At 32.7% G+C, this 27892-nt stretch overlaps 1 protein-coding gene across 1 annotated transcript in view; it reads left to right on the forward strand.

The window, feature by feature from the left end:
* The window catches only part of LOC127736234 (putative leucine-rich repeat-containing protein DDB_G0290503), an 82864-nt gene that overhangs the window by 8115 nt on the left and 46857 nt on the right, over positions 1-27892 (forward strand). Inside the window, exons 4-12 of the mRNA XM_052246823.1 lie at positions 8966-9058; positions 9748-9844; positions 10152-10339; positions 11174-11290; positions 11736-11909; positions 16836-16958; positions 17806-18003; positions 20777-20956; positions 23945-24051. Coding sequence (XP_052102783.1) covers positions 8966-9058; positions 9748-9844; positions 10152-10339; positions 11174-11290; positions 11736-11909; positions 16836-16958; positions 17806-18003; positions 20777-20956; positions 23945-24051 — 1277 coding nt within the window. The remainder of the gene's footprint in view (positions 1-8965; positions 9059-9747; positions 9845-10151; positions 10340-11173; positions 11291-11735; positions 11910-16835; positions 16959-17805; positions 18004-20776; positions 20957-23944; positions 24052-27892) is intronic.

Raw genomic sequence — 27892 nt, forward strand, 5'->3', positions numbered from 1 at the left:
TTCAATGTTCAACAGGAACAAAGTAAGGTCCACTTAGTAGGATTTCAATGTTCAACAGGAACAAAGTAAGGTTTACTTAGTAGTTCAACAGAAAAAAGGTAAGGTTTACTTAGTAGGATTTCAATGCTCAACAGGAACAAGGTAAGGTCTACTTAGTAGGATTTCAATGTTCAACAGGAACAAAGTTAGGTTTACTTAGTAGTTCAACAGAAAAAAGTTAAGGTTTACTTAGTAGGATTTCAATGTTCAACAGGAACAAGGTAATGTCTACTTAGTAGTTCAACAGGAACAAGGTAAGGTCTACTTAGTAGGATTTCAATGTTCAACAGGAACAAGGTAAGGTCTACTTAGTAGTTCAACAGGAACAAGGTAAGGTCTACTTAGTAGGATTTCAATGTTCAACAGGAACAAAGTAAAGTTTACTTAGTAGGATTTCAATGTTCAACAGGAACAAAGTAAGGTTTACTTAGTAGTTCAACAGAAAAAAGGTAAGGTTTACTTAGTAGGATTTCAATGCTCAACAGGAACAAGGTAAGGTCTACTTAGTAGGAATTCAATGTTCAACAGGAACAAGGTAAGGTCTACTTAGTAGGATTTCAATGTTCAACAGGAACAAAGTTAGGTTTACTTAGTAGTTCAACAGAAAAAAGGTAAGGTTTACTTAGTAGGATTTCAATGCTCAACAGGAACAAGGTAAGGTCTACTTAGTAGGAATTCAATGTTCAACAGGAACAAGGTAAGGTCTACTTAGTAGGATTTCAATGTTCAACAGGAACAAAGTTAGGTTTACTTAGTAGTTCAACAGAAAAAAGTTAAGGTTTACTTAGTAGGATTTCAATGTTCAACAGGAACAAGGTAATGTCTACTTAGTAGTTCAACAGGAACAAGGTAAGGTCTACTTAGTAGGATTTCAATGTTCAACAGGAACAAGGTAAGGTCTACTTAGTAGGATTTCAATGTTCAACAGGAACAAAGTAAGGTTTACTTAGTTGTTCAACAGAAAAAAGGTAAGGTTTACTTAGTAGGATTTCAATGTTCAAAAGAAAAAAGGTAAGGTTTACTTAGTAGGATTTCAATGTTCAACAGGAACAAGGTAAGGTCTACTTAGTAGGAATTCAATGTTCAACAGGAACAAGGTAAGGTCTACTTAGTAGGATTTCAATGTTCAACAGGAACAAAGTTAGGTTTACTTAGTAGTTCAACAGAAAAAAGGTAAGGTTTACTTAGTAGGATTTCAATGTTCAAAAGAAAAAAGGTAAGGTTTACTTAGTAGGATTTCAATGTTCAACAGGAACAAGGTAAGGTCTACTTAGTAGGAATTCAATGTTCAACAGGAACAAGGTAAGGTCTACTTAGTAGGATTTCAATGTTCAACAGGAACAAAGTTAGGTTTACTTAGTAGTTCAACAGAAAAAAGTTAAGGTTTACTTAGTAGGATTTCAATGTTCAACAGGAACAAGGTAATGTCTACTTAGTAGTTCAACAGGAACAAGGTAAGGTCTACTTAGTAGGATTTCAATGTTCAACAGGAACAAGGTAAGGTCTACTTAGTAGTTCAACAGGAACAAGGTAAGGTCTACTTAGTAGGATTTCAATGTTCAACAGGAACAAAGTAAAGTTTACTTAGTAGGATTTCAATGTTCAACAGGAACAAAGTAAGGTTTACTTAGTAGTTCAACAGAAAAAAGGTAAGGTTTACTTAGTAGGATTTCAATGCTCAACAGGAACAAGGTAAGGTCTACTTAGTAGGAATTCAATGTTCAACAGGAACAAGGTAAGGTCTACTTAGTAGGATTTCAATGTTCAACAGGAACAAAGTTAGGTTTACTTAGTAGTTCAACAGAAAAAAGGTAAGGTTTACTTAGTAGGATTTCAATGCTCAACAGGAACAAGGTAAGGTCTACTTAGTAGGAATTCAATGTTCAACAGGAACAAGGTAAGGTCTACTTAGTAGGATTTCAATGTTCAACAGGAACAAAGTTAGGTTTACTTAGTAGTTCAACAGAAAAAAGTTAAGGTTTACTTAGTAGGATTTCAATGTTCAACAGGAACAAGGTAATGTCTACTTAGTAGTTCAACAGGAACAAGGTAAGGTCTACTTAGTAGGATTTCAATGTTCAACAGGAACAAGGTAAGGTCTACTTAGTAGGATTTCAATGTTCAACAGGAACAAAGTAAGGTTTACTTAGTTGTTCAACAGAAAAAAGGTAAGGTTTACTTAGTAGGATTTCAATGTTCAAAAGAAAAAAGGTAAGGTTTACTTAGTAGGATTTCAATGTTCAACAGGAACAAGGTAAGGTCTACTTAGTAGGAATTCAATGTTCAACAGGAACAAGGTAAGGTCTACTTAGTAGGATTTCAATGTTCAACAGGAACAAAGTTAGGTTTACTTAGTAGTTCAACAGAAAAAAGGTAAGGTTTACTTAGTAGGATTTCAATGTTCAACAGGAACAAGGTAATGTCTACTTAGTAGTTCAACAGGAACAAGGTAAGGTCTACTTAGTAGGATTTCAATGTTCAACAGGAACAAGGTAAGGTCTACTTAGTAGTTCAACAGGAACAAGGTAAGGTCTACTTAGTAGGATTTCAATGTTCAACAGGAACAAAGTAAGGTCTACTTAGTAGGATTTCAATGTTCAACAGGAACAAGGTAATGTCTACTTAGTAGTTCAACAGGAACAAGGTAAGGTCTACTTAGTAGGATTTCAATGTTCAACAGGAACAAGGTAAGGTCTACTTAGTAGTTCAACAGGAACAAGGTAAGGTCTACTTAGTAGGATTTCAATGTTCAACAGGAACAAAGTAAAGTTTACTTAGTAGGATTTCAATGTTCAACAGGAACAAAGTAAGGTTTACTTAGTAGTTCAACAGGAACAAGGTAAGGTCTACTTAGTAGGATTTCAATGTTCAACAGGAACAAAGTAAAGTTTACTTAGTAGGATTTCAATGTTCAACAGGAACAAAGTAAAGTTTACTTATTAAGATTTCAATGTTCAACAGGAACAAAGTAAAGTTTACTTAGTAAGATTTCAATGTTCAACAGGAACAAAGTAAAGTTTACTTAGTAAGATTTCAATGTTCAACAGGAACAAGGTAAGGTATACGTATTAAGAATGCAATGTTCAATGTTCAACAGGAACAAGGTAAGGTTTACTTATTAGGTAAAATTGACATTTTATTTTTATTCTTCACAAATTGTGGAAAATAATTACTCTCTGTTGACTTATAGGTAATTTTCTTTGTTTCTCTAAAAATATTAAACTCACCTATTATCAACTATTTCCAAATTTTTACTCACATATATATTTATATGTAATGAAAAAATGTCTTCCATCTGCATTTAAATGACAAGTATGATTGTAAAATGAATAAACACGTCTACTTTTGTGTTTAATGTAATGTTATTAAGCATTGGGCATCTCAAAATGGAATAAAAATGTCATCTATATTTTCCATCACAATATTTAAACATGTATCACATTTCTTTCACAACATTCAAATGATTGAAAACAAATGGATGTAGACCTTAAACAGCTTCTTCAGAAGTTTCAACTTTGTAATAGCAATGATTTAGCTAGTTCAAATATAGTTGATGGTTTCATACTTTTTGTGATTTTGATTTGTGTTGTAGCTTGAGATCAATCTTAAAATCTTTAAAAAAAAAAAAACATAGGTTACCATGCTCATTTTTATGAAATGAGACTCAGAACATGCAGAATTGGAATTCTTTGTAGTTCCGTGAATTTTCATGACAACTTGAAGTTTTCTAAAACAGGATTTTTTTTGCAAAAAAGCGACAAATTGGTTTTATTCTAAAGCCCTGACAAATATGCATTTAGGAGAAAAATAAAATAACATGTCTCTAATGTACAGTCTTATGTGACCAATCATACAGTAAATTTACTTTGTATATTAAAAACAATGATAGTATATTTTAAACTACAAGTATTACATAATGTTTATGTTTCACAGAAAGAAACAGTTGTTCAGAGGGTTCTGCTTCAGACACTCTCTCCAGTGAGATGTACATAAATATGGAGGAGAAATCAGGACATGGAGATTCCAGTATAAGTATCCAGTTAGAACTAGCAGATCTGACGCCAAAACCAAGTAATAAAAGACTGGCGGATAGAACAAAGAAACAAGAGCAGATGAGCAGTCCCAATATAACAACTGAAGCAGGTGCATCCAGTGAAGAAGGTTACAAAGGGTTACTTCATAGGGTATTGTCTGCTCCAAATGGCAAATTCAGCTACAGTTTAGATACAACAGAGCCCTCTGGAAAACATGGACAATCAAAGGAAAATGGAAATCTATCTACCACTCCATCTAAATTACTGGAAAAGATTGAAACGAGAGAAAGAAGAGAGAAAAAAGAAAAATTTCCAGGCTATGGAGTTTTAGATTATACAACGCCATCAAAACTAGCAATAAAAAACAGGGAAAAGGTTGAAAGTGATCAACAAGTTCTGTACCCAACCTCATCAAAGTTGCTAGAAAAAGTTGAAACTAGAGAAAAAAGAGCAAAAAAAGAAATATTTCCAGGTTATGGTGTATTGGAGTACAGAACACCATCAAAATTAGTTTCAGAACCTTATGAAGAAAAGAGAGCTGAGGAACAACCTTTCTTTTATACTACCCCATCAGAATTACTAAAAAATATTATAGAGAGAGAAAGAAGAGAAATGTCTTCTGGATATAGTCTACTAGAGTATGAAACACAATCCAAAATGGCTGCAGAACAAAATAAGACAAGAAGTCATAAGGATTTACTTGAAATGCACACTTCACCATCAAAATTACTGGAAAAAGTTAACTTGAGGGAAAAAAGGAGAAAGAAAGAAGAATTTTCTGGATATGGTGTTTTGGACTATAAAACTCCATCAAATATGACTGCTGAACATTCAGAGGAAAGTGCTAACAATAAACCAATTCTTTACCATACTCCATCAAAATTACTGGATGAAAATGAAGTGAGAGGAAAAAGACAAAATTTACCTGGTGTGTTAGATAAAAAAGCTCCTTCAAAATTATTCACTGAAAACAAGGAGAAGATTGATGATCAGGCACAGATTTTGTATACTACTCCTTCAAAACTGTTAGAAAAAGTTGAGAAAAGGGAAGCTAGGGAAAGAAGGAAGGAGAGGGAATTCAGATATCATGATGGAAGAAAATCTATGCACTATGACTTAAGCTACACAACACCATCCAAACTCCTAGAGAAGGTTGAAAAAAGAGAAGATAGAGCATGTAGAAAAGACCAGCCTGGTTATGGTACTTTGGAATATACCACACCATCAAAATTAATTGGTCTAAGTCAGTCTCAACAGGAGGATGAAAGGATGCCATCAGGAAGTGACATTGAGGTACACAGAAATGGCAAAAGAAGTTTGGAAGAATGTGGATCTCCTACTATATCAGAATTGTTTGAAGTGGTGAGACAGGGCAACTATGGTAATAGGGCCCCAGAAAGCACTCATTATGGATCACCAACTATTTCAGAGGTGTTTGAAATGGTGAGACAGGGGAACTATGGGAACAGAGCACCAGAAAGCACTCGTTATGGATCATTTTCCAGTACTACACCTTCCATCATAGCCAAAAAACTTGGATATGGGGATTCTAAAACTAGTTTTCAACAAGAAGAACTTTCTGAGACAACAAAACAGGGTAATAGGAGGTTAGGATATAGACCTAGAATTTCAGGTCAAGCTTTGAATAAGGAACAGATGGTTCAATCTGACACGATGACTTCAGCTCCAACTGAAGATGACAGCGAAAGATTACTTCATTTGCATAAAATTGCTTCTGCACCAAATCGACTTTCAAATGACATGTATGATGCCAACAGGAGTTTGAACGATAGTGGTTTAGATACAGAAACATCAAGCTTGACTGAGAATGAAAAATCTAAAGATGAAAAAAGAAGTCAAAGGGAAAGAGAAGCAATTTTATCACATATACACAGTGATATCACAGCTTATTTCTCCAAGCAGTCAAATGAAGATGGATATCCAAACAAGAGACATAGAAGTGAACCAGAATTTTTTGGATCATTTTGTGATTACTCTCATCCTAGTTTGATAGATGAAGACACTGCTGGTGCTTATAACATCAAGGGTACAGAACCTCTCCTAAGCTCCTCCTCATCATCTGGTGGTGCCATTGTTCCAGTAGAAACCAGTCCTACTGAACCACCTGATGCTATAGTGATGGATGATTTACAATATGATGAAGTACAAAAATATAAAGCAAAAGTCCAAAACAAGCATCTTTTCCTGAAAGAGTCAGAAATTTCTTCTTCATATCCAATGAGCTTGGACTCATTAAGATACAGAGAATCTTTGTCATCATTGAATCCAAGCTTTCAAGCATTTGCAAGTGACAGTTTCACTGAAGAAAGCACAAGGAGTGGTAAATCATCAGAGGAAAGCATACCAATGTACAAACCGCTAGATGATACAGTGTCTATCAACCAGCTGTTCTGGTCAATGTACTCCTCCTATCCAGATCTGATGCAGCGATTCCTGAACTCTGACACTGGCTTACCTTCACAGTCTGCACTTAACTCACTGTCAGATTTATATTCCAATGCCCCCCGCTCCTTTACCTGTGATGATCACCAAAACATAGAGGTGGGAGTTGTTGCAATTCTTTTTGTTTGTTTATTATATTTTGTTTAAAAGCTGGCAAGAATTATTTTGTTTTTGTAAGTTTTCTTTAAGATTTAAAAATTATATGCAAGATTCAAGTCTTTTTACATATATAGTGACAAAAGTATTTATTTTTAATTCTAAAAATGCACTAATACCTATAATTTCTTGTCAGATGAATTTTGTGAATGTTTTGTTCCAAATCATTTTGTTTTTGTCGAGCCTTGGACTTTTGTCGAAAAAGCGAGACATAGCGATCCTACATTCCGTCGGTGTCGTCGTCGTCGGCGGCGGCGTCCACAAATATTCACTCTGTGGTTAAAGTTTTTGAAATTTTAATAACTTTCTTAAACTATCCTGGATTTCTACCAAACTTGGAAAGAAGCTTGTTTATGATCATAAGATAATATTCAAAAGTAAATTTTGTAAAAAAATAAAAAAAAAATTCCGTTTTTTACTTATAAATGGACTTAGTTTTTCTGCCAAGAAACATTACATTCACTCTGTGGTTAAAGTTTTTGAAATTTTAATAACTTTCTTAAACTATCCTGGATTTCTACCAAACTTGGAAAGAAGCTTGTTTATGATCATAAGATAGTATCCAGAAGTAAATTTTGTAAAAAAAAAAATCCATTTTTTCCGTATTTTACTTATAAATGGACTTAGTTTTTCTGCCAAGAAACATTACATTCACTCTGTGGTTGAAGTTTTTGAAATTTTGATAACTTTCTTAAACTATCCTGGATTTCTACGAAACATGGAAAGAAGCTTGTTTATGATCATAAGATAGTATCCAGAAGTAAATTTTGTAAAAAAAAAAAATCCATTTTTTCCGTATTTTACTTATAAATGGACTTAGTTTTTCTGCCAGTTAACATTACATTCACTCAGTGGTTAAAGTTTTTAAAATTTTAACAACTTTCTTAAACTATCCTGGATTTGTACCAAACTTGGACAGAAGCTTGTTTATGATTAAAAGCTAGTATCAAGAAGGAAATTTTGTTAAAATTTTGTTTGATTTTTTCCGTATTTTACTTATAAATGGACTTTGTTTTTCTTCCAGTTAACATTACATAGTCTGCAGTTTAAGTTTTTAAAACATTTATTAGATTCATAAACTATCCTGGATTTTTACCAAACTTGGACAGAAGCTACTAACAATCAAAAGATAGTATAGAGAGGAATATTTTTATTTATTTTTTTCCTCATTTTTGTTGAGCCTGCGATTAACAGCAAAAGTAGGCGAGACACTGTGTTCCGTGGAACCCTTACGAATTTTTTAGTGATATTATTTGTTTTTATATTAATATTTTATTTGGTTTTGTTCCTTTTTAACAATTACATTATATGCATGGAGTTATTTGAACACTTTTTATGGTTATCTCAGAATTTTTGTGTAACATGTACTGGTAATGTTTTTGTTCATTTCAGTTTCACCTTGATGAAATTAACATTTGTATACTCTACAAGTGCATGTCCTCATTAACAATACCCAGTCAATGCTATTGATAGTTTAATAATCAATATATTGATAATGTACAATATTTTATTGATTTTCGTTATTTGATTTCCTATATTTCTAGATAAATTCTGTCTTGGTTTATACTTCCAGATAAGTAATGGTGAATTATATTTGTCAGATTTAATGATATTTCTTTTTATTCAATTTTGTATTAAGACATGATATATATATATGATTTTGTGTTGAGCCAGTTATCAAGTCTGGTCTTTGTAGTAGTTCTGTCCTTCCGAAGACAGAAGAGCACTTCCAATAATCTGAAGTTTCAAATAAGCTCAGTTTCAATGTACAAAATTCAGTTCACTTTGTATAAAGTCTGTTAACACAGATGGGTGGGATAGAGTTGGATGTTGATTCTAGTTGCCTGTATACTGTAAATTCTGAAATTTTTGCATGCATTTATTATTACGATGTTTTACAAGATGTGAGATCATTGATTGCGATTTCAGTTAATGCTTCATACAAATAATGCTATCAAGAATTAAAATGCAAGTTTTTATTTTTACCATACCTAATCTTTTGTACTTTTAGCAATAATAAAAACATTGCAAAATATTCTGCATTTACAGTATTACATTAGTAGTAACCTATTTTACTGTTTACTGCATAAACTTTTGTGGCAAAATGCAGAACGATAAGAAATTTGGTCTATTCAAAACCAATTCTATTCTAGTATGAACGAAAACAGTTAAAAAGGTTTTCACTATATACCATAGACAAGAGATAATCATACTAACCTAATAGCTACCCTCAAAGTTCTACATTCATTTATTGTGTCATTTTCTATTTTAAGGTTCGATACAGTACTGATACACAGAAAAAGAGAGCATTGCCACAGAGTCCTACCAGTAGTGCTCCTGATTCTAGGAGTTTCTTTATGGAAAAAGTAAGGAATGAATTTAATCAAAATAAGATATAGCAAAAAACAAAAATAAGAAATTATGTATTATAAGATACAATGTACAAGTTGAAAGTGATTTGTATACTAAATAACTTTATGTAATTTAGCTTTCATGTGAAAAAAACTCCTTGTTAAGTATGAGAACAGATGAGAAATATTTCTTACACAGATGTCTGTCTAAGAAAAGAAATTTGAACAAAGTAAAAAAACAACTAAAGAAAGTTGATAATAATAAGGAGATGGTATGATTGAGATGAGACAACCAGAGAACAAAGGACGAGGACGATAACAACTATAGGGCACCAGTACGGCCTTCAACAATGAGCCAAACTCATACAGTATAGTAAGCTATAAAAGGCCTGCTATGACAAAATGTAAAACAATTTGAAAGAGAAAAACCAAGGCCTGATTTATGCTAAAAACGAAGAAGGAACAAACAAATATGGAAGACCGTAACCAAAGTGAATACCACTGAATTGAAGGCTCCTTACTTGGGACAGGCATAAAAAATGTGGTGGAGTTAAACATGAATTTTTTCGATGTTTTTATAAATGCAAAAAAATGCAACAATTGCAATAATAAATGCTAAAAAAAAATCTTATTTTAAAGTCATATTATGTTATACAAATCTTATCTTGTCAAAATAAAGGAATGTTTTTCTCTTGGTTCTGTAGGAACTTATGGAAAGCCAGAACAGAAAGTTACAATTGGAAATATCTACACTGACAACGGAAAATAAACTGTTCAAAGATAAATACAACCGATCTGCAGGTAATGAATTATATACTGTCAGTATTACATCGATGCCATTGTTAAAGTGCTAGTATTTTTTATTCAAATCAGATTTTTTTTAAAATGTGTAATTTTAGCCTCTGATGTGCCAGTATTTTCATTCAAATCAGTTAAAGAAAATAAGACTGCACTATGTTCAAAATCTACTGAAAACTGCTTAGTATGATGAAGATCAAAGGTTTATGAAGAAAACATATGTCAATAAAAAGGTTACACTTATACAGTACTACCATGACTACCAGTACGCATTATGTGGTATTTTGATTTATGATTGATTTTTTTGTAGCAAAGATAAGTGATTTAGAGGAGGAGCTTACTGAAACGAAATCTGATTATGAATCACTACAGCAGTCTGTTAATGAGGAAGTCTCAGAAGTACAAAGGAAAAGTAAATCACAAATGGCACAAGACATGGACTATTTACAATCAAAAGTTACCTCCCTTGTTCAGGAAAATGAACATTTGAAGTCTGAGGTAATTTATATGTTACAAACAAATGGTCAGGAAAAGTGAATTAATTTCTCAATATAAAACGATTAATTTATTTAAGAAAATCAATTTTTTGTACCATGTTCTATGCAATATGCTTATTTTAACATGGGTTGTCATTATTCTAGGATTTGTTAATATCTTTATATCAAGTATCTTTATTCTAGGATTTGTTAATATCTTTATATCAAGTATCTTTATTCTAGGATTTGTTAATATCTTTATATCAAGTATCTTTATTCTAGGATTTGTTAATATCTTTATATCAAGTATCTTTATTCTAGGATTTGTTAATATCTTTATATCAAATATCTTTCGATTCTAATAGGAAAATAATAGGGATACTTTTGTACTTTGAGGCCAACCTATAAGACACAGGCAAAAAGTAACTATTTTGATTTGATGAAGCAAAAACATTGGAAAAAAACATCTGTTTTACAATTAGAAAAATGAAGAAATAAATACATGTAAACTTACTTTTAGGATGATTTTTTATTTCATTCCCAGCAAGCAACACCAACATAATTGCCTATTTTGATCTCAGGAGTTGTTTAAATTACAACCAACCTTGCAATTTTAATCGTGATGTCAATCACATACACTTCTGTTATATGTATATTGGCATTAGAACATGGCTCCTCAAAGCGAAAGGAGGAACATCATATTAGAATGAAGATTTTACCATGGGTATGCCATATTTCGGTGATTATTTTACTGAAAGTTGATCATAGTATACAATGGTGTAGTGATGGATTTAAGACAGTAAGAATAGCTCATATATATATGTAAAACCTGCAAGGAATGGTTTTATTAACACAGGTGATGTATTTAGAGACACAACTACAAACGGCTAATGGTGTGGTAGAAATGGCCAGACAGAACAATGAAAAGAATAAAACATTAGAAGCTTATAAGATGGAGGTTGCTTCTTTGAAGGTTTGTAACATATTTCAAGAATGAATATATGCTGCCATATAAACTTTTCATTGAAAATTATGATGGGAAAAAAAATTTTTTTTTTGAAACAAATGCTATGTTAGTAATTCCATATAATTTCATTTATCAAAAAATTCTACAGAATTAAGTGTAAAAGAAGGAGATAAACAGCAATGGTATTGATATCAATTTAAATTTCTTATGCTAATGTATATTTCAGAAACATTTTGTAGCTTACAAACATCTAAAAAGGATAACAGCAATTGCCCAAAAATATTTGACAGCACATGAGACCACACAAACCACACACACATCTCAATCCCAACCCCAACCCCCCTTTTCAAAAAAAAAACAAAGAAAAACCAACAGATGCACAAACATCAATGAACATTTATTGGTCCAAATAGGCTGACTAGCATGCTTAATTCCCTATTTTTCTGGCTAGGATGAGGTGTCTAAAGTGAAGTTACTACTAGAACAGAGTGAGCGCCATCTACATGAAGAAGAGACTAGATCAAGGGAGACAAGCCAACAGGTGATCAAATTAACAGAGATGAAGAATCTACTGCAGCATCAGGTTGATATGAGTGGTGGAGGAAATACTGTTGTAGATAAGCAGGTAAGATAGTTACCCATTGTAAGGCCACACCAAATTAACTTTCTGGTTCTCAGACTCATTGATATGAGTGGTGGAGGGAATACTGTTGTAGATAAGCAGGTAAGATAGTAACCCATTGTAAGGCCACACCAAATTAGCTTTCTGGTTCTCAGACACATTGATATGAGTGGTGGAGGGAATACTGTTGTAGATAAGCAGGTAAGATAGTTACCCATTGTAAGGCCACACCAAATTAACTTTCTGGTTCTCAGACTCATTGATATGAGTGGTGGAGGGAATACTGTTGTAGATAAGCAGGTAAGATAGTTACCCATTGTAAGGCCACACCAAATTAACTTTCTGGTTCTCAGACACATTGATATGAGTGGTGGAGGAAATACTGTTGTAGATAAGCAGGTAAGATAGTAACCCATTGTAAGGCCAAGCCAAATTAACTTTCTGGTTCTCAGACACATTGATATGAGTGGTGGAGGGAATACTGTTGTAGATAAGCAGGTAAGCTAGTAACAAATTGTAAGCATTTGCTCTGTGATATTTATATATCAATACATGCGTTTTCCATATATCTGCCAAGATCTTCATAACTGTTAGAGGGCTATAGTGATATGCTACTGACCAGTTTGATTTTTTTTTGAGGGGTTGGGGGGGTTGTTACATATTCCAAAAAATCCTATATTTCCTACATTTTTAATAGTTTTTCTAAACAAAAATCCTACAGTTTATACTGCTATTGATGGTTACTTGACAACATTGCATTATGATATCTGTGATCATGCATTTCAATGTTTTTCTGCTCACTACTTGATTTTTATGCCCCACCTAGGGGCTTTATGTTTTTCAGTCTGGACGTCCGTTCGTCCATCCGTTGGTCCGTCTGTCCCGCTTTAGGTTAAAGTTTTTGGTCAAGGTAGTTTTTGATGAAGTTGAAGTCTAATCAATTGAAACTTAGTACACATGTTCCCTATGATATGATCTTTCTAATTTTAATGCCAACTTAGAGTTTTGACCCCAATTTCACGGTCCACTGAACTTAGAAAATGATAGTGCACGTGGGGCATCCGTGTACTATGGACACATTCTTGTTTAGAATTACTTCTCCCCCATAAAATAAATAATATTTTTGTATAAAAGCAGTCTTTTTTGGTTTTGCTTTTTCTACAGAAAACAATTCATCCATGAAAATAAAACTATTGCAAAATTATGATTAACACTTTTAATTTATCCTACATGCTTGGTATTTGAAAGGAATGTGTAAGCAAAGACTTTTATCTACTTACTCTAAAATGATAAATCACAAAAATTTCAATCTAAATGCTATATAAAGGTCCATGGATGATGTAAGGTCTTGATTCTTATATATACTAGACTCAATATATGCAAGTAACTTCAAAGACCCCTAGATAAAGGACAAGGTATGATAAGGGGCGTTTTTGGCCCCCTTCCCGAATAAGTTTATATATATAGATCATTGATAGCCTTTTTATAGAAACTAGACAAAACAATGATTTTTTTGTGTTCCGGTGAAAGGAAGGTTGCCTAGCAACGGTTTTATTAAATAGCCAAATTGTCACTTATGCATTGCTTTCTCATTACAAATTAGCATAATTCAAAATAATATTATTTGTTTAACAATAACTTGAATTTGCAAATGAATAGGCACTTCAATTTCAGTTTAATAAATGCTTAGCAACAACCTAACAACAAAATTATTGCCTAGCAACGGTTCAAAAATTTGTAATTTCTACCATATGAGGTATAAATATAGCAATGTTTGAAGATTTAGCTGCCATGAATGATTTTTCATTCATATATGATATCTGAGTCATCATTTTTCTTTTTTAAGAATTTCATATTGAGCATAGCAACCCAATAGTTTAGCAACAGCCAAAAAAGATAAAATTAAACTTAAATACAAAAATACAGTTGTTTTTTTATTGTACAAATCAGAGTAAAAGCAGATCAGATTGGTTTATAAGAATAACGAGCACTAAGAAATGAAAGTAATTCAATTGTATATCATGCTAATCAACAATTTAGCAATCAAGATAGTGCGTAGCAACGGTTAAAACATGTTTTTTTTTTTGTTACCTGAAGTATGATTCTGACATCATTATTGGATGAAGTTAATATTGAGCATATTAACTCATATGTTGTTAACCACAACATAGAAAAAAGAATTAAATCAAAGACAGCTACAAAGGAATTTGTCAGAGTACTCCACAGAAATGCATAAATGCAAATCAGATTGTCAAATAATAAACAGTAAGAAATGAACAGTCTTTACATAAACAAAGAGGGACGAAAGATACCAAAGGGGCAGTCAAACTCATAGATCGAAAATAAACGGACAACGACATGGCTAAAAAATAAAAAGACAAACAGACAAATCATAGTACACAAGACACAACATAGAAAACTAAGATACTAAGCAACATGAACCCCACCAAAAACTTGGGGTGATCTCAGGTGCTCCGGAAGGGTAAGCAGATCAGTTAGGTAAAATAAAAGAAGCTTTATAGTGACACTCATATTCATAAATAATATTTGAAGTTATGAATATAGCATTAGCAGTACCATTTACATAATGATTACATTAAAAAAACACAAACCAGTTTAAAATACTATTGAAAATTCAGTATCTCATTAATACGGTTTAAGTATTTATAACAAATACGCGTTGCTTGTGCAATGCCATTGTTGGTCATTTTAAGTATCCTACACTGTGAACTTTTACAGATATAGAACCATTATTCGGGCCAGTTGAAACTTTGTTCAAATTTTCCATTTAAAAATAAAAACAAAAAAACAAACTAGATATGGACGATGCCCACCTCTGCTCTGTCATATGCATGAGTATAGTTCCACTAATTTAGATTTGAGAAACAGTGATGTTGAAGTACAACTGGAAATTGTTGTGCTGTCTGTAAGACACAAATGATGCTCCCGCCTGATCATAAGTCATTATAAATTCAATGCCGTGCATGATGATCTATCTTTTATTTTTATTTTGAATGTCTTCATTTGCAGGACTGAATGTCCAAATACCTGGCATTTTTAGAGTATTTGAAAAAAAATCCTGTGGACATGCACTCTTCCATTATGTGTACAATAAACCTATTAGATATTAAAGATGTAGCTCAAAAACTGTAGGAGATAGCCAGAAAAATGCGATCTCTGTATGCAGCTAGTACCCAAAAATGACTAAGCCCAAATACCTGGCATTTAGAGAATATTTGAAAAAATTCAAATCCTGTGGACATGCACACCTCTATTAAGTGTAAAAACATGTTACAAAATATTAAAGCTGTAGCTCAAAAACTGTAGGAGGAGATAGCCAGATATATCATGTATCTATATACGGAAGGACAAACAGACGGACGGACGTGTGGATGGACTGACAGGTCTAAATTAGTATGCCCGCTCAACATTCTGTCATGGGGGGGGGGGGGGGGGGGGGGGGGGGCATACAAATAAGAAATTGAAATAAGAGGGCATAGTTTACCTGTACATTGATCATGTCAGAAGTACCTGTTCTGTACTACCATACTTCTAGGAACAAGTGCACTCAGAGATAAGGTATAGGTTTAGCATGAAAGAACTTTAGACAAAATAGCTATAAATGTTTGAAATGGCAAAAAGAAATACACATATTTCTTCACGAATACTTAGGACTTCAAGTCTGTTTGCCATGGGTCTTATTCAATTTGTATTTATGAAACTAAGACTTTTTTGTAGTATGTTTTATTTGAAAATCCAAACAGGAGCTAAGTTAATGAAATGCTACTATATAATGGAACTGCACTTTTCAAGGAACAATGTTTCTTTATAATACTACTTTGTTATTATCTGTACATTGCACAAGATTTTTGTCTGTTTTACAGATTTTGTTAAATGAGTAGACGAAATAAATATGTCTAAATCAATTTATCTGTAGATGGTAAAGTAGAAAACTTTCAACATGTTCAAGTGCAAAATATATTTGAGGAAATGAACAATTTACTTCAGAATTACAAAAAGAGTTTAAATGTATTCAGACCTTATTATAAAATTCATTTGTAAGATTTAATTGAATATTTGAAAATAATAATGAATGGAAATTAATTCACCATATTTCAAGGAACACCACCCTGCATTTATGTAATAAAGCGGTGGTAGACTTTTTTCCTGGGTTTAATTACACGCACAACATATTATCTTTAAAAGAATGACATGTCTTGATGACTGGATACGACGTAAAAGCTATTCGTACGTGATATTCTGATTAATTGTGGACTCCGGAATAATCTCGTAACCCCTGCCGTTTCGTTTGACGTATTATATGGACTTGACAAAATTGTAAACAATCGGATTATTTTTTTAAATTAAGACATGAGCGCCAAAGTAGACCACCATGATATTTTATTAAATGAAAGATACATAAGAGTAGAGTTGATGGTTGAAAATTTCAGGATGGTCTACGTTGGCGCTGATGTAAAATTTCTTCTCCAAACATGACTAAATTGTAGATTTTTTACACTATTCGTGGTTCATAGCCTTTTCAAGGTCTAAGTTTGCACAGATTTGAGCACATAACACAATAAAATAAGGTGCTACGTGGACGAGCAGATACTGCAATTCATTCCACAGGCGGAATGGGTTTCAACTTCAAAGTTTCAAAATTCTGGAAAAAGGGGGTCCAGAAACGGCCCTTATCATACCTTGTCCTTTATCTGAAGCAGCCCTACAGAGTTAGGATTTATCTGTTTAGAATCATGTTTTAAATACAACCACTGTAACACAGAAGAAATGTGGACTATATGTCAAACAGAATATAATTTTAAGCGAAAGTATGATATCTGTTAGAAATAGTAGTGCTTGCTATTAACCAGTGCAATAGGAATGCTAGAAGACATTCATTTCACTCACATTTAACTCTTGTTTAAATAGATAAAATCCTTAGAAAAGAGACTAAGAGTTACAGAAGAGAGACTTCACCAAGAGAGATCAGATAGAGCTAATAACCTCTCAGCAGTGGAAGATAAACTGTTGACAGAAAATGCTAGACTACAGGTCAGAGAAATTATGTATTGGTACTTGAAAGATTTGTACACTTCTAAAACAAGATTATTCACAAATATAAAATACTAGTTCATCTCCTGAAAAATTTGTATTTAAGATTTGGTATATTTACTTTAATATTAATTTGAAAACAAAATTAAAGTGTGAATGAATTAAATGAGAGGATTTCATTGTTTGCTGTTTTTTTTTCTCTATTTTCTTTTTAGAAGGGGTCTACATTTAAACCAAATTTAAGACTGTTTACCAAATTAATATTGAGGATTATATCCAATCAATAATTATTGGCAAGTAATAGACTATTAATGTCTTCATACATGTATATACACATATTAAGTGTGCTTTTGTTTAAATACATGATCATCAAAATACTGTTTCAAATATGTAAAAAACATCAAATAAACAAATACAAAAAACAAGAAATATGTATATACTATTCATTAACTGAAAATTGAGGCCATAATGTAGCTGTACCATATTCTAAATTATATCAGTATCAAACCATATGTAGAATGTTGAACATCACTTGTTTCCTCATAGGATGCAAATATTGAGATATTCTATAATAAAATTTATTATATCCTCCTTCTGAATTTTACTGAAGAAATTTCATATTTATTGTAATATTTGTAATTTTCTTATATAAATGTACTTCTTGACTTCTGAATTTACAGAAAATTAGTTTCACTTAAGACAATGTAAGAGTGATAAAAAAATCCTGATGAAGCAGCTTTTGTTAAAGCATTTGTTATTCAGAATGAAAAAAAAAAACAAAAACAAATGTAGGCTGTGTTGTATATGGAGTAGACTTTAATCACATGCATGAATTTTTGGTGAACAGGCAACAGAAAAAGAATTAAGCAGACAGTTACAGAGAGAAAAGGATAAGAACTGTAATCTTGAACAGAAAACCAAAGATGTGAAGAATGAAAATGAGAAGTTGAGGTTGCAAGTACCATTTGATGAAACTTCATTGACCTCACTGAAATATGATATACCATACAGTACTCATTCTAGTCAAAGACATGAATCTGTCAAGGTAAGCCTCAATACTTCATTGATCTCACTGAAATATGATATACCATATAGTACTCATTCTAGTAAAAGACATGAATCTGTCAAGGTTAGTCTCAATACTTCATTGACCTCACTGAAATATGATATACCATATAGTACTCATTCTAGTCAAAGACATGAATCTGTCAAGGTTAGTCTCAATACTTCATTGATCTCACTGAAATATGATATACCATATAGTACTCATTCTAGTCAAAGACATGAATCTGTCAAGGTTAGTCTCAATACTTCATTGACCTCACTGAAATATGATATACCATACAGTACTCATTCTAGTCAAAGACATGAATCTGTCAAGATTAGTCTCAATACTTCATTGATCTCACTGAAATATGATATACCATATAGTACTCATTCTAGTCAAAGGCATGAATCTGTCAAGGTTAGTCTCAATACTTCATTGACCTCACTGAAATATGATATACCATACAGCACTTATTCTAGTCAAAGGCATGAATCTGTCAAGGTTAGTCTTAATACTTCATTGACCTCACTGAAATATGATATACCATATAGTACTCATTCTAGTCAAAGGCATGAATCTGTCAAGGTTAGTCTCAATACTTCATTGACCTCACTGAAATATGATATACCATATAGTACTCATTCTAGTCAAAGGCATGAATCTGTCAAGGTTAGTCTCAATACTTCATTGACCTCACTGAAATATGATATACCATATAGTACTCATTCTAGTCAAAGGCTTGAATCTGTCAAGGTTAGTCTCAATACTTCATTGACCTCACTGAAATATGATATACCATATAGTACTCATTCTAGTCAAAGACATGAATCTGTCAAGGTTAGTCTCAATACTTCATTGACCTCAAATTCTAGTCAAAGACATGAATCTGTCAAGGTTAGTCTCAATACTTCATTGACCTCACTGAAATATGATATACCATATAGTACTCAACTCATCAAAGGCATGAATCTGTCAAGGTTAGTCTTAATACTTCATTGACCTCACTGAAATATGATATACCATACAGTACTCATTCTAGTCAAAGATATGAATCTGTCAAGGTTAGTCTCAATACTTCATTGACCTCACTGAAATATGATATACCATACAGTACTCATTCTAGTCAAAGACATGAATCTGTCAAGGTTAGTCTCAATACTTCATTGACCTCAAATTCTAGTCAAAGACATGAATCTGTCAAGGTTAGTCTCAATACTTCATTGACCTCACTGAAATATGATATACCATATAGTACTCAACTCATCAAAGGCATGAATCTGTCAAGGTTAGTCTTAATACTTCGTTGACCTCACTGAAATATGATATACCATACAGTACTCATTCTAGTCAAAGATATGAATCTGTCAAGGTTAGTCTCAATACTTCATTGATCTCACTGAAATATGATATACCATATAGTACTCATTCTAGTCAAAGGCATGAATCTGTCAAGGTTAGTCTTAATACTTCATTGACCTCACTGAAATATGATATACCATATAGTACTCATTCTAGTCAAAGGCATGAATCTGTCAAGGTTAGTCTCAATACTTCATTGACCTCACTGAAATATGATATACCATATAGTACTCATTCTAGTCAAAGGCATGAATCTGTCAAGGTTAGTCTCAATACTTCATTGACCTCACTGAAATATGATATACCATATAGTACTCATTCTAGTGAAAGGCATGAATCTGTCAAGGTTAGTCTCAATACTTCATTGACCTCACTGAAATATGATATACCATATAGTACTCATTCTAGTCAAAGACATGAATCTGTCAAGGTTAGTCTCAATACTTCATTGACCTCAAATTCTAGTCAAAGACATGAATCTGTCAAGGTTAGTCTCAATACTTCATTGACCTCACTGAAATATGATATACCATATAGTACTCAACTCATCAAAGGCATGAATCTGTCAAGGTTAGTCTTAATACTTCATTGACCTCACTGAAATATGATATACCATACAGTACTCATTCTAGTCAAAGATATGAATCTGTCAAGGTTAGTCTCAATACTTCATTGACCTCACTGAAATATGATATACCATACAGTACTCATTCTAGTCAAAGACATGAATCTGTCAAGGTTAGTCTCAATACTTCATTGACCTCACTGAAATATGATATACCATATAGTACTTATTCTAGTCAAAGACATGAATCTGTCAAGGTTAGTCTCAATACTTCATTGACCTCACTGAAATATGATATACCATATAGTACTCATTCTAGTCAAAGGCATGAATCTGTCAAGGTTAGTCTCAATACTTCATTGACCTCACTGAAATATGATATACCATACAGTACTCATTCTAGTCAAAGGCATGAATCTGTCAAGGTTAGTCTCAATACTTAAGAGTCCTAGTTTTGTGATCATTTTTTTGTGATATGCATATTTTAACTTGGAACAAGAGCATAACATTCAAGCTTAGGTAATTTATGGTTTTTTTTAAATGTATTTAAAGGCTCACTTGCCAAAAAGGTTAACAAAGTGGCTCGCTGCTGATATTTTACATATTTATATGTATTGATTCTTCATATATAAAAACAACTACACCATGATGTTGTATTATGTAAATCACTGTTCTATATTAGAAGTATCGCATTGTATCTATATTATATTTTCACATACAAATTATTTCTTTTTCACTGTTTCTTTCTGGTTGTCAAATTGTAATCCTGGTAATTGGCTTATAGATATAGAATAACACAAATTCACAGATATCACAATATCTAAGTTGCTTTTCTTCATACCACAGAATCATGATTTTAAACACATAGCCTCACAACTGGAACAACAAGCTGGGGTAAAATCAGAATTAGACATGATTTGCCATTTATGGATAACTCGAGAGCAAGCATACAGTCAATTACGTCACTTAGAGATAATGCTTCAGGACTTAAACCTGAGAGACAATGACGTAACAGAAGGATTGAAGGTGATTAAAATTCTTTGCTTTACATGGTGTCATTTTATATTTTGTAGTTTTGTAGATGTAATTATTATACTTATTTAGTTCAAAGATGTTTAATATTCTTATAATTTTGCTTTTTGTATTGTACAAACCCCATTCCTTGTTTCCTTCATTTCATCGGTATTGTTAAAATTAAAATTTTGACATAATTAAAATTTTGATGTCAAAATTTACACATACAGAACATTTTGTTGGCTCAAATTACAGTTATTAACTAAAAATTAGTTTTTAGTTAAAAAAGGATCCCTTTAATTGTTTTGACGCTGCAGTAAAACTTTGTGTAGAGTTCAAATGCATTTTATTTCATATTGAATAATTAATATATTATGATTTACAGAATGTGTCTTGACTTTATATGACATGATTTACAGAATGTGTCTTGACTTTATATGACATGATTTACAGAATGTGTCTTGACTTTATATGTTATGATTTACAGAATTTGTCCTGACTTTATATGTTATGATTTACAGAATTTGTCCTGACATTATATGTTATGATTTACAGAATTTGTCCTGACTTTATATGTTATGATTTACAGAATGTGTCCTGACTTTATATGTTATGATTTACAGAATTTGTCCTGACTTTATATGTTATGATTTACAGAATTTGTCCTGACATTATATGTTATGATTTACAGAATTTGTCCTGACTTTATATGTTATGATTTACAGAATTTGTCCTGACTTTATATGTTATGATTTACAGAATTTGTCCTGACTTTATATGTTATGATTTACAGAATGTGTCCTGACATTATATGTTATGATTTACAGAATTTGTCCTGACATTATATGTTATGATTTACAGAATTTGTCCTGACATTATATCACTACAAACCAGTAAAGTCTGAAATGGCCTATATCTGTACTCGACTGTACTGATTTTTACTCGACCAGTCTGAATTGGTCTGAATTTTACTCGACATTACTCGACCCCAGTCTTAACCATACTCGACCGTACTGATTTGTACTTGACCCTTATCTTTGCCATTGAAAATAGTCTGAACTATTACTCGACCAGTCTGAAACAGTCTTAACCCATTCTCGACCTGTACTCCACCAATTTTTTCAGTCTAAACCATACTCGACCAAAGGTCTGAACAATACTCGACCAGTCTGAACCATACTTGACCAAAAAACCTATATTTTTTTTAAATGTTAGCTGTTAAAATTAATTTCTTTTTTTCTGACAATGAAAACAGCCACAATAAAATAAAGATATATATAAAAATATATTTTTACATCCTTACATGATTCTCAGATTTATCAAATAGAGATAGTTAAATTAAATTATCTTATATAATGATTTAATTATATTAATTTTAAAGTTTTAGAGTTTTGTTAAAAAAAAAAATTTCTTTTAACTAAAAACCACACCTTTACTGAGAGTAATAAAACCTTATTAAGGTGCTTCTTGTTTGGCATGTGTGTTTTTTTTATTTAAACTTAATTTTCCTAAATTCCTAAAGAAAAACTATATAGGTTTCATGGTTATATACAATAGTTATATAATTATCTTTTTAATGAGGTAACAACAGCCAAAAAATCACTGAAATTGTTTAACCTTATATTAGAAATATATCCATTTTTGTTATAATTTCGGATATATTATATATAATATATATCAAAAGGGGATAAAAAAATTAAAGAAATAGATAATTTTTTTCTTCTGATTTATAAAGTAATACCTCCTGCTTGGGGCAAACTCATTAAAAGATCACACCTGGTCAGAGAGTATTAATTTCTAATTAACATTCATTAAAAATTGCAACATCCTGTAAAACTTAAATCGCAAGGCCTTTTGAATTCACTAGATAAGTAATACACGAGTTTAAGAAAAAAAGGGCTTTCTTTTTACCTGTAAAACACACATGTACTGAGATAAATAAACCTTATTAAAGTGCTTCTTGTATGCCATGTCTTTAATTTTGACAAAAGTTATTTAAATTTAATTGAAATAAATTTTTTCTGCAGCTTTGGAACACATTTCCTTTTTTAAATGGTTATCAAGGATTGCTATGGAAGTTCTATTATCATGATTATCTTAAATTCTTGGTTTTACAAAACAAAGGTGTTATTTTTAAAATTTATTAAGTTGCTTTATATACTATTTTAAATATATTTTAATAAAAAAAATGTTCACTGCATTATTAACTAAACTCAACTGACACCATAAATCTATACAAGGCTTAAGTAAATGGTGAAAATTGTCCAGTAACCATAAAATATATCTGAAACATTCAAAAAAATTTGAATAACATTGAAAATGTTAGTCCCAATTCGGTTTGAGATTATTTGATCAGTTTGTTTTATTTTTATTTTAAAGGTGATATATATATGTAAGTGTTGATAAATATGGTGTTGAATTTATATTATGTTTATTGTGAAATTTTGGTTTCAATATGCCATATTGAATACATTTTGAATTTCAAATTGTTGTTCAAATTTCTAGCCAGGGGAAATAGCTGTTAAAAACAGTTCCTAAATTGATGAAATACTATAGATAGATACAAAAATTAGGTCTAGGTTGGTTAAGACTTAGTCGAGTATGGTTCAGACTAGGTCCAGTATGGTTCAGACTAGGTCGAGTATGGTTCAGACTAGGTCGAGCATGGTTCAGACGAAAATAAAATGGTTAAGTACTGGTCGAGTACAAGTTCAGACTGTTAAGTATGGTTCAGACTACAGTCGAGTATTATCAAGTAAATTTCAGACCAATTCAGACTGGTCGAGTAAAAATCAGTACAGTCGAGTACAAATATAGGCCATTTCAGACTTTTACTGGTTTGTAGTGTATGTTATGATTTACAGAATGTGTCCTGACTTTATATGTTATGATTTACAGAATTTGTCCTGACTTTATATGTTATGATTTACAGAATTTGTCCTGACTTTATATGTTATGATTTACAGAATTTGTTCTGACTTTATATGTTATGATTTACAGAATTTGAGAGACTTGAAACATCAGTATGAACTAAAGCTGAAACAGGCAGAAGAAAAAGCTGAAGATTCAAAGTCAGAAAAATTTACATTTGAAGCAACATACAAAGAGTTAGTATTCTTTTATAGTACCTGAGGAAGAAAAATCAGTAAATATCAGGATATATGGACTAGTCATACATTGTTTCAGCAATTAACCTTTATTAGCTCACCTGGCCCAAAGGGCCTCCTTCGTTGTCTGTCGTCGTCGTCGTTCTCTTCTGAAACTACTGGGCCAAATACCTTCAAACTTTAACTGAATGTTCCTTAAGGTATCTTGTTTATAAAGTTAATCCGAAGTTTTGATCCATCAACAAACATGGCTGCCATGGCTAAAAATAGAACATAGGGGTCAAATGCAGTTTTTGGCTTATATCTCAAAAAACTAAAGCATTTAGAGCAAATCTGACAGGAGTAAAAATGTACAATAGGTCAAGATCTATCAGCCCTGAAATTTTCAGATGAACTGAACAACCCATTGTTGGGTACCTGCAACTAAATTGGTAATTTTAAGGCAATTTTGATGTTTTTGGTTATTATCTTGAATATTATTGAAGATAAAGATAAACAGCAAAAACGTTCAGCAAAGTAAGATCTACAAAAAAGTTAATATGACGAAAATTGTCAATTGACCCCTTAAAGACCAAACAGCCTATTGTTGATGCGCATCCACTAACGCAACTTGGTAGTGACATAAAAGCTCTATGACGTTGTTTCTAGCCATGAAAAAAACCGTCAAATTATAACGTCCTATTTCGCGTTTTTTACGGATTCCATCATGGTGTACGCTTAAAACTACGTCTTCCAAGTGGGTCTCATTGGGGTCTAAGCGTGACGCGGGATTGACCGATTTTTGTAAGCGTGACACGTGAAAGTCAAATAATTGTCCGTGAAAACGGGAAATAAAGTCTGGCGGGACACGTGAAATTACCAAAAAATGAGCCGGGAATCCGGGAAAATCATCATTTTATTAAGCGTGAATCAAAATTTGTTGTCAAAAAATGAAAAAAAGGATGTGGATTGACTGTCAATGAGACAGATGTCCACCAAAGTTCAAATGAAGTGGATGTTAAGCCCCCATCACACTAGACCAAGACCATGAATCAGGAGTTGACCTCATACTTGAGTGATTCACTAACTAAAATAGATAAGATTGCAGTGAGATCGTGGTATGGTTGGCTTGAATATTAATTAATTTATTTCATAGTTTTCACGTTGATACTGCGATCTTGCTATGATCCTGATAAGATCCTGCTACGATTTCGCTACGACAGTAACACGTTCTATAGTTACTATCTTGTCACGCTCTTGCTGCGTCTAATAAGACCTTTCCACGACTTACACGATCTCTGAACGCTTCTTCCAAAACCTTCCCGATCGCATGCGATTTCAATACGTGTCTACTACGATCGAAAAACGACTCCACGTGGTTGTCACTACGCTCTTCGTCCCTATAAATATCTTGACTTTCCCATCGTACACATCAGTTTCCTGGAAATAACTTTCCACTAAAGGTATTAAAAACACTTAGAGATCGGGGTGCTAAATAAAAAGCAGAGGTCTCAAAAAAGGTATGCAATTTTGATATTTCCAATTTGCAAATTAGGAAATATAACACAATTCTCGTGGCTAGGACGTAGTAGAATCGTAGTGATGTGGACGAGGACGACAAGGGCAAAGTAGCAGCGCATTATTGTCTTCCTCATCGTAGAATAATCGAATCAATATTGTAGAAGCGTAATTAAGACGTATAGTCAAATCGGGATAGTCGCAGTGAAATCTTATAGGCCTACCTAAGGTTGCAGCGAAATATTTTCCATTGGCTACCCCGATTGCACCACGTTTCCAATAAGATGCTTCTACGCCCATCCCGATCTAACTACATCCTTACTACGACTGAGTTCATACGGTTCTACTTCAACTAGTTTTGGCCATGACTACACTACGAATGTTTTGAGCATATTCAAAGCTCCACGATCATGAAGACTTGGCATGTCCTTATAACGACCTTACCACGATCTTACTATGACTTTCAAAATTTTATAATTTCTGAGATCGTAGTGGGATCGTGGTCCTAGTGTGATGGGGATATAAGTAATTTTTGTTTGTTTATCATATCAAATGTATTCCGTTTTTTCTCAATATAATCTTTTGACAGTCAGGAGCGTAGCTGCCGTTAGGCACTTTAGGCACGTACCTATACACATATTTTTTCACAAATATTTTTTTTATATACAAAAAATAAAAACAACATTATCTGTAGATACATGTGAACTCGGTAAAACTCTTTAATTATCAAATGTCATTTGTACACTAGTCTATCATCCTTAGTGAATTGAGTATTGGATAGAATGTCATTATATTCCACCTTATACAAACTAAAAACTAGATCTTTGGTTCAGATCATTTCATTTCTATCAACAAATACTTGAATTACCCTCATCATGCTCAAAACCCTGCCTTTTTTTATATACATGATTTATTTTTTATTAATTGTTGTTGACTTTCAACTAGCTTTCCACTTGGTCCTTATCCGACCTACAATAAAATCCTTGCCGAAGTTAGGCGTTCGTTTGATTGTGCGTAATGTATAACTACGCAGTCACGTCTGGTCAGAATGGGGACGTTAAATCCGATGCCGCTAGTGTAGAGAGAATGCCACGCTCTCTCAAGTTAAGCAACTTGCAACAACTCTTTGAGGGGTTCGTAGGTGGTCTACTGAAAGGCAAAATCTATGTTCCTATCCAAGAAAACCACATTTTCTATGCATTGCATTTCTAAAATTCCAGACCTTCATCCTCGACGATCAGGACCTAGCTACCTGTTGTATTTATTGTAAATTTGTTTTTGTCCTGAACAATCATGAACTATTTGCCATTTTTAGCAATTAATCAATCAATCAATCAATCAATCAACTAGCTTTAAGCAACTTCCAGTACTCTCAAATCTACCCTAGACCTGCTGGGTGCATTCAGCGGCCCCAGATTCCCTGTCGCAATTTTTACCCACAGTTTATTGGACATGTAGTTACACTTCTCACAGTCTTGGCGCCCAGAGTACCACCCACCTTTGGCGAGTCACTGACAAACTTTTTGTATCATTCCTAAATTTGTGACAACAGTAAGCCATTTATCGGTTCCCTGATATCTTGCCAATGGTAATACAAGTGTGATATACCGATAGGAGGGCTCTTGCAAGGCGACTTCTTATAGAAAAAAAAATATAAGCGGGAAACGGTAAACTAAAAAAATTATAAGCGGGATACGGGAATCTGTCAAAACAATAAGCGGGATCCGGGATTAGACCCCCCCAATGAGACCCCCTTCCAAGAAAAGTGGAATTAAGCGTCGCACTGATACCTAGTAGAAATTAAACACAAATGGACACAAAAGAACTACAATATCTGTAACCTCCGTTCTAATAAAAACAATAATAAAAATATAAATTTTGAACTCGGCTTTTTGCATTTGCGCCGATTTTGTCTTTCATTTGCGCCGATTGTGGACAGGTAAATTATAGGTGAAAGTTATTTTTTTATTTATCATATAAACCTCTTCCGTTAACCAGTTGTACATGTGTTATGAATTGTCAATTATAACATGTATATAACTGTTGTCCCCTGCTCACAAAGGAGAGGTGGGACTGAGTAGAATTTCGAGCAGAATAAGTCAATTTAAAAGATATTTGTGCACTCTGTTTCCTTCCACTAAAATCACGGAGTAAAATTCTATTTACAGCATTTCAAAGCACCACAATAAAATCCATAAAAATGTAATACTAGTACAATGAATTCTTATCTTGCCGAGAATTTATATGCCACACATCTGATATATTCCTTTCTTGTCATTTTATCTTTTCTATACTTGTTGTACTTACCAATAACGAAGTCCATCTTTTCTTTCTCGTGTCAAAA

This window comes from Mytilus californianus, unplaced genomic scaffold, assembly GCF_021869535.1.
Source record: "Mytilus californianus isolate M0D057914Y unplaced genomic scaffold, xbMytCali1.0.p SCAF_3, whole genome shotgun sequence".
Lineage (NCBI taxonomy): Eukaryota > Metazoa > Mollusca > Bivalvia > Mytilida > Mytilidae > Mytilus > Mytilus californianus.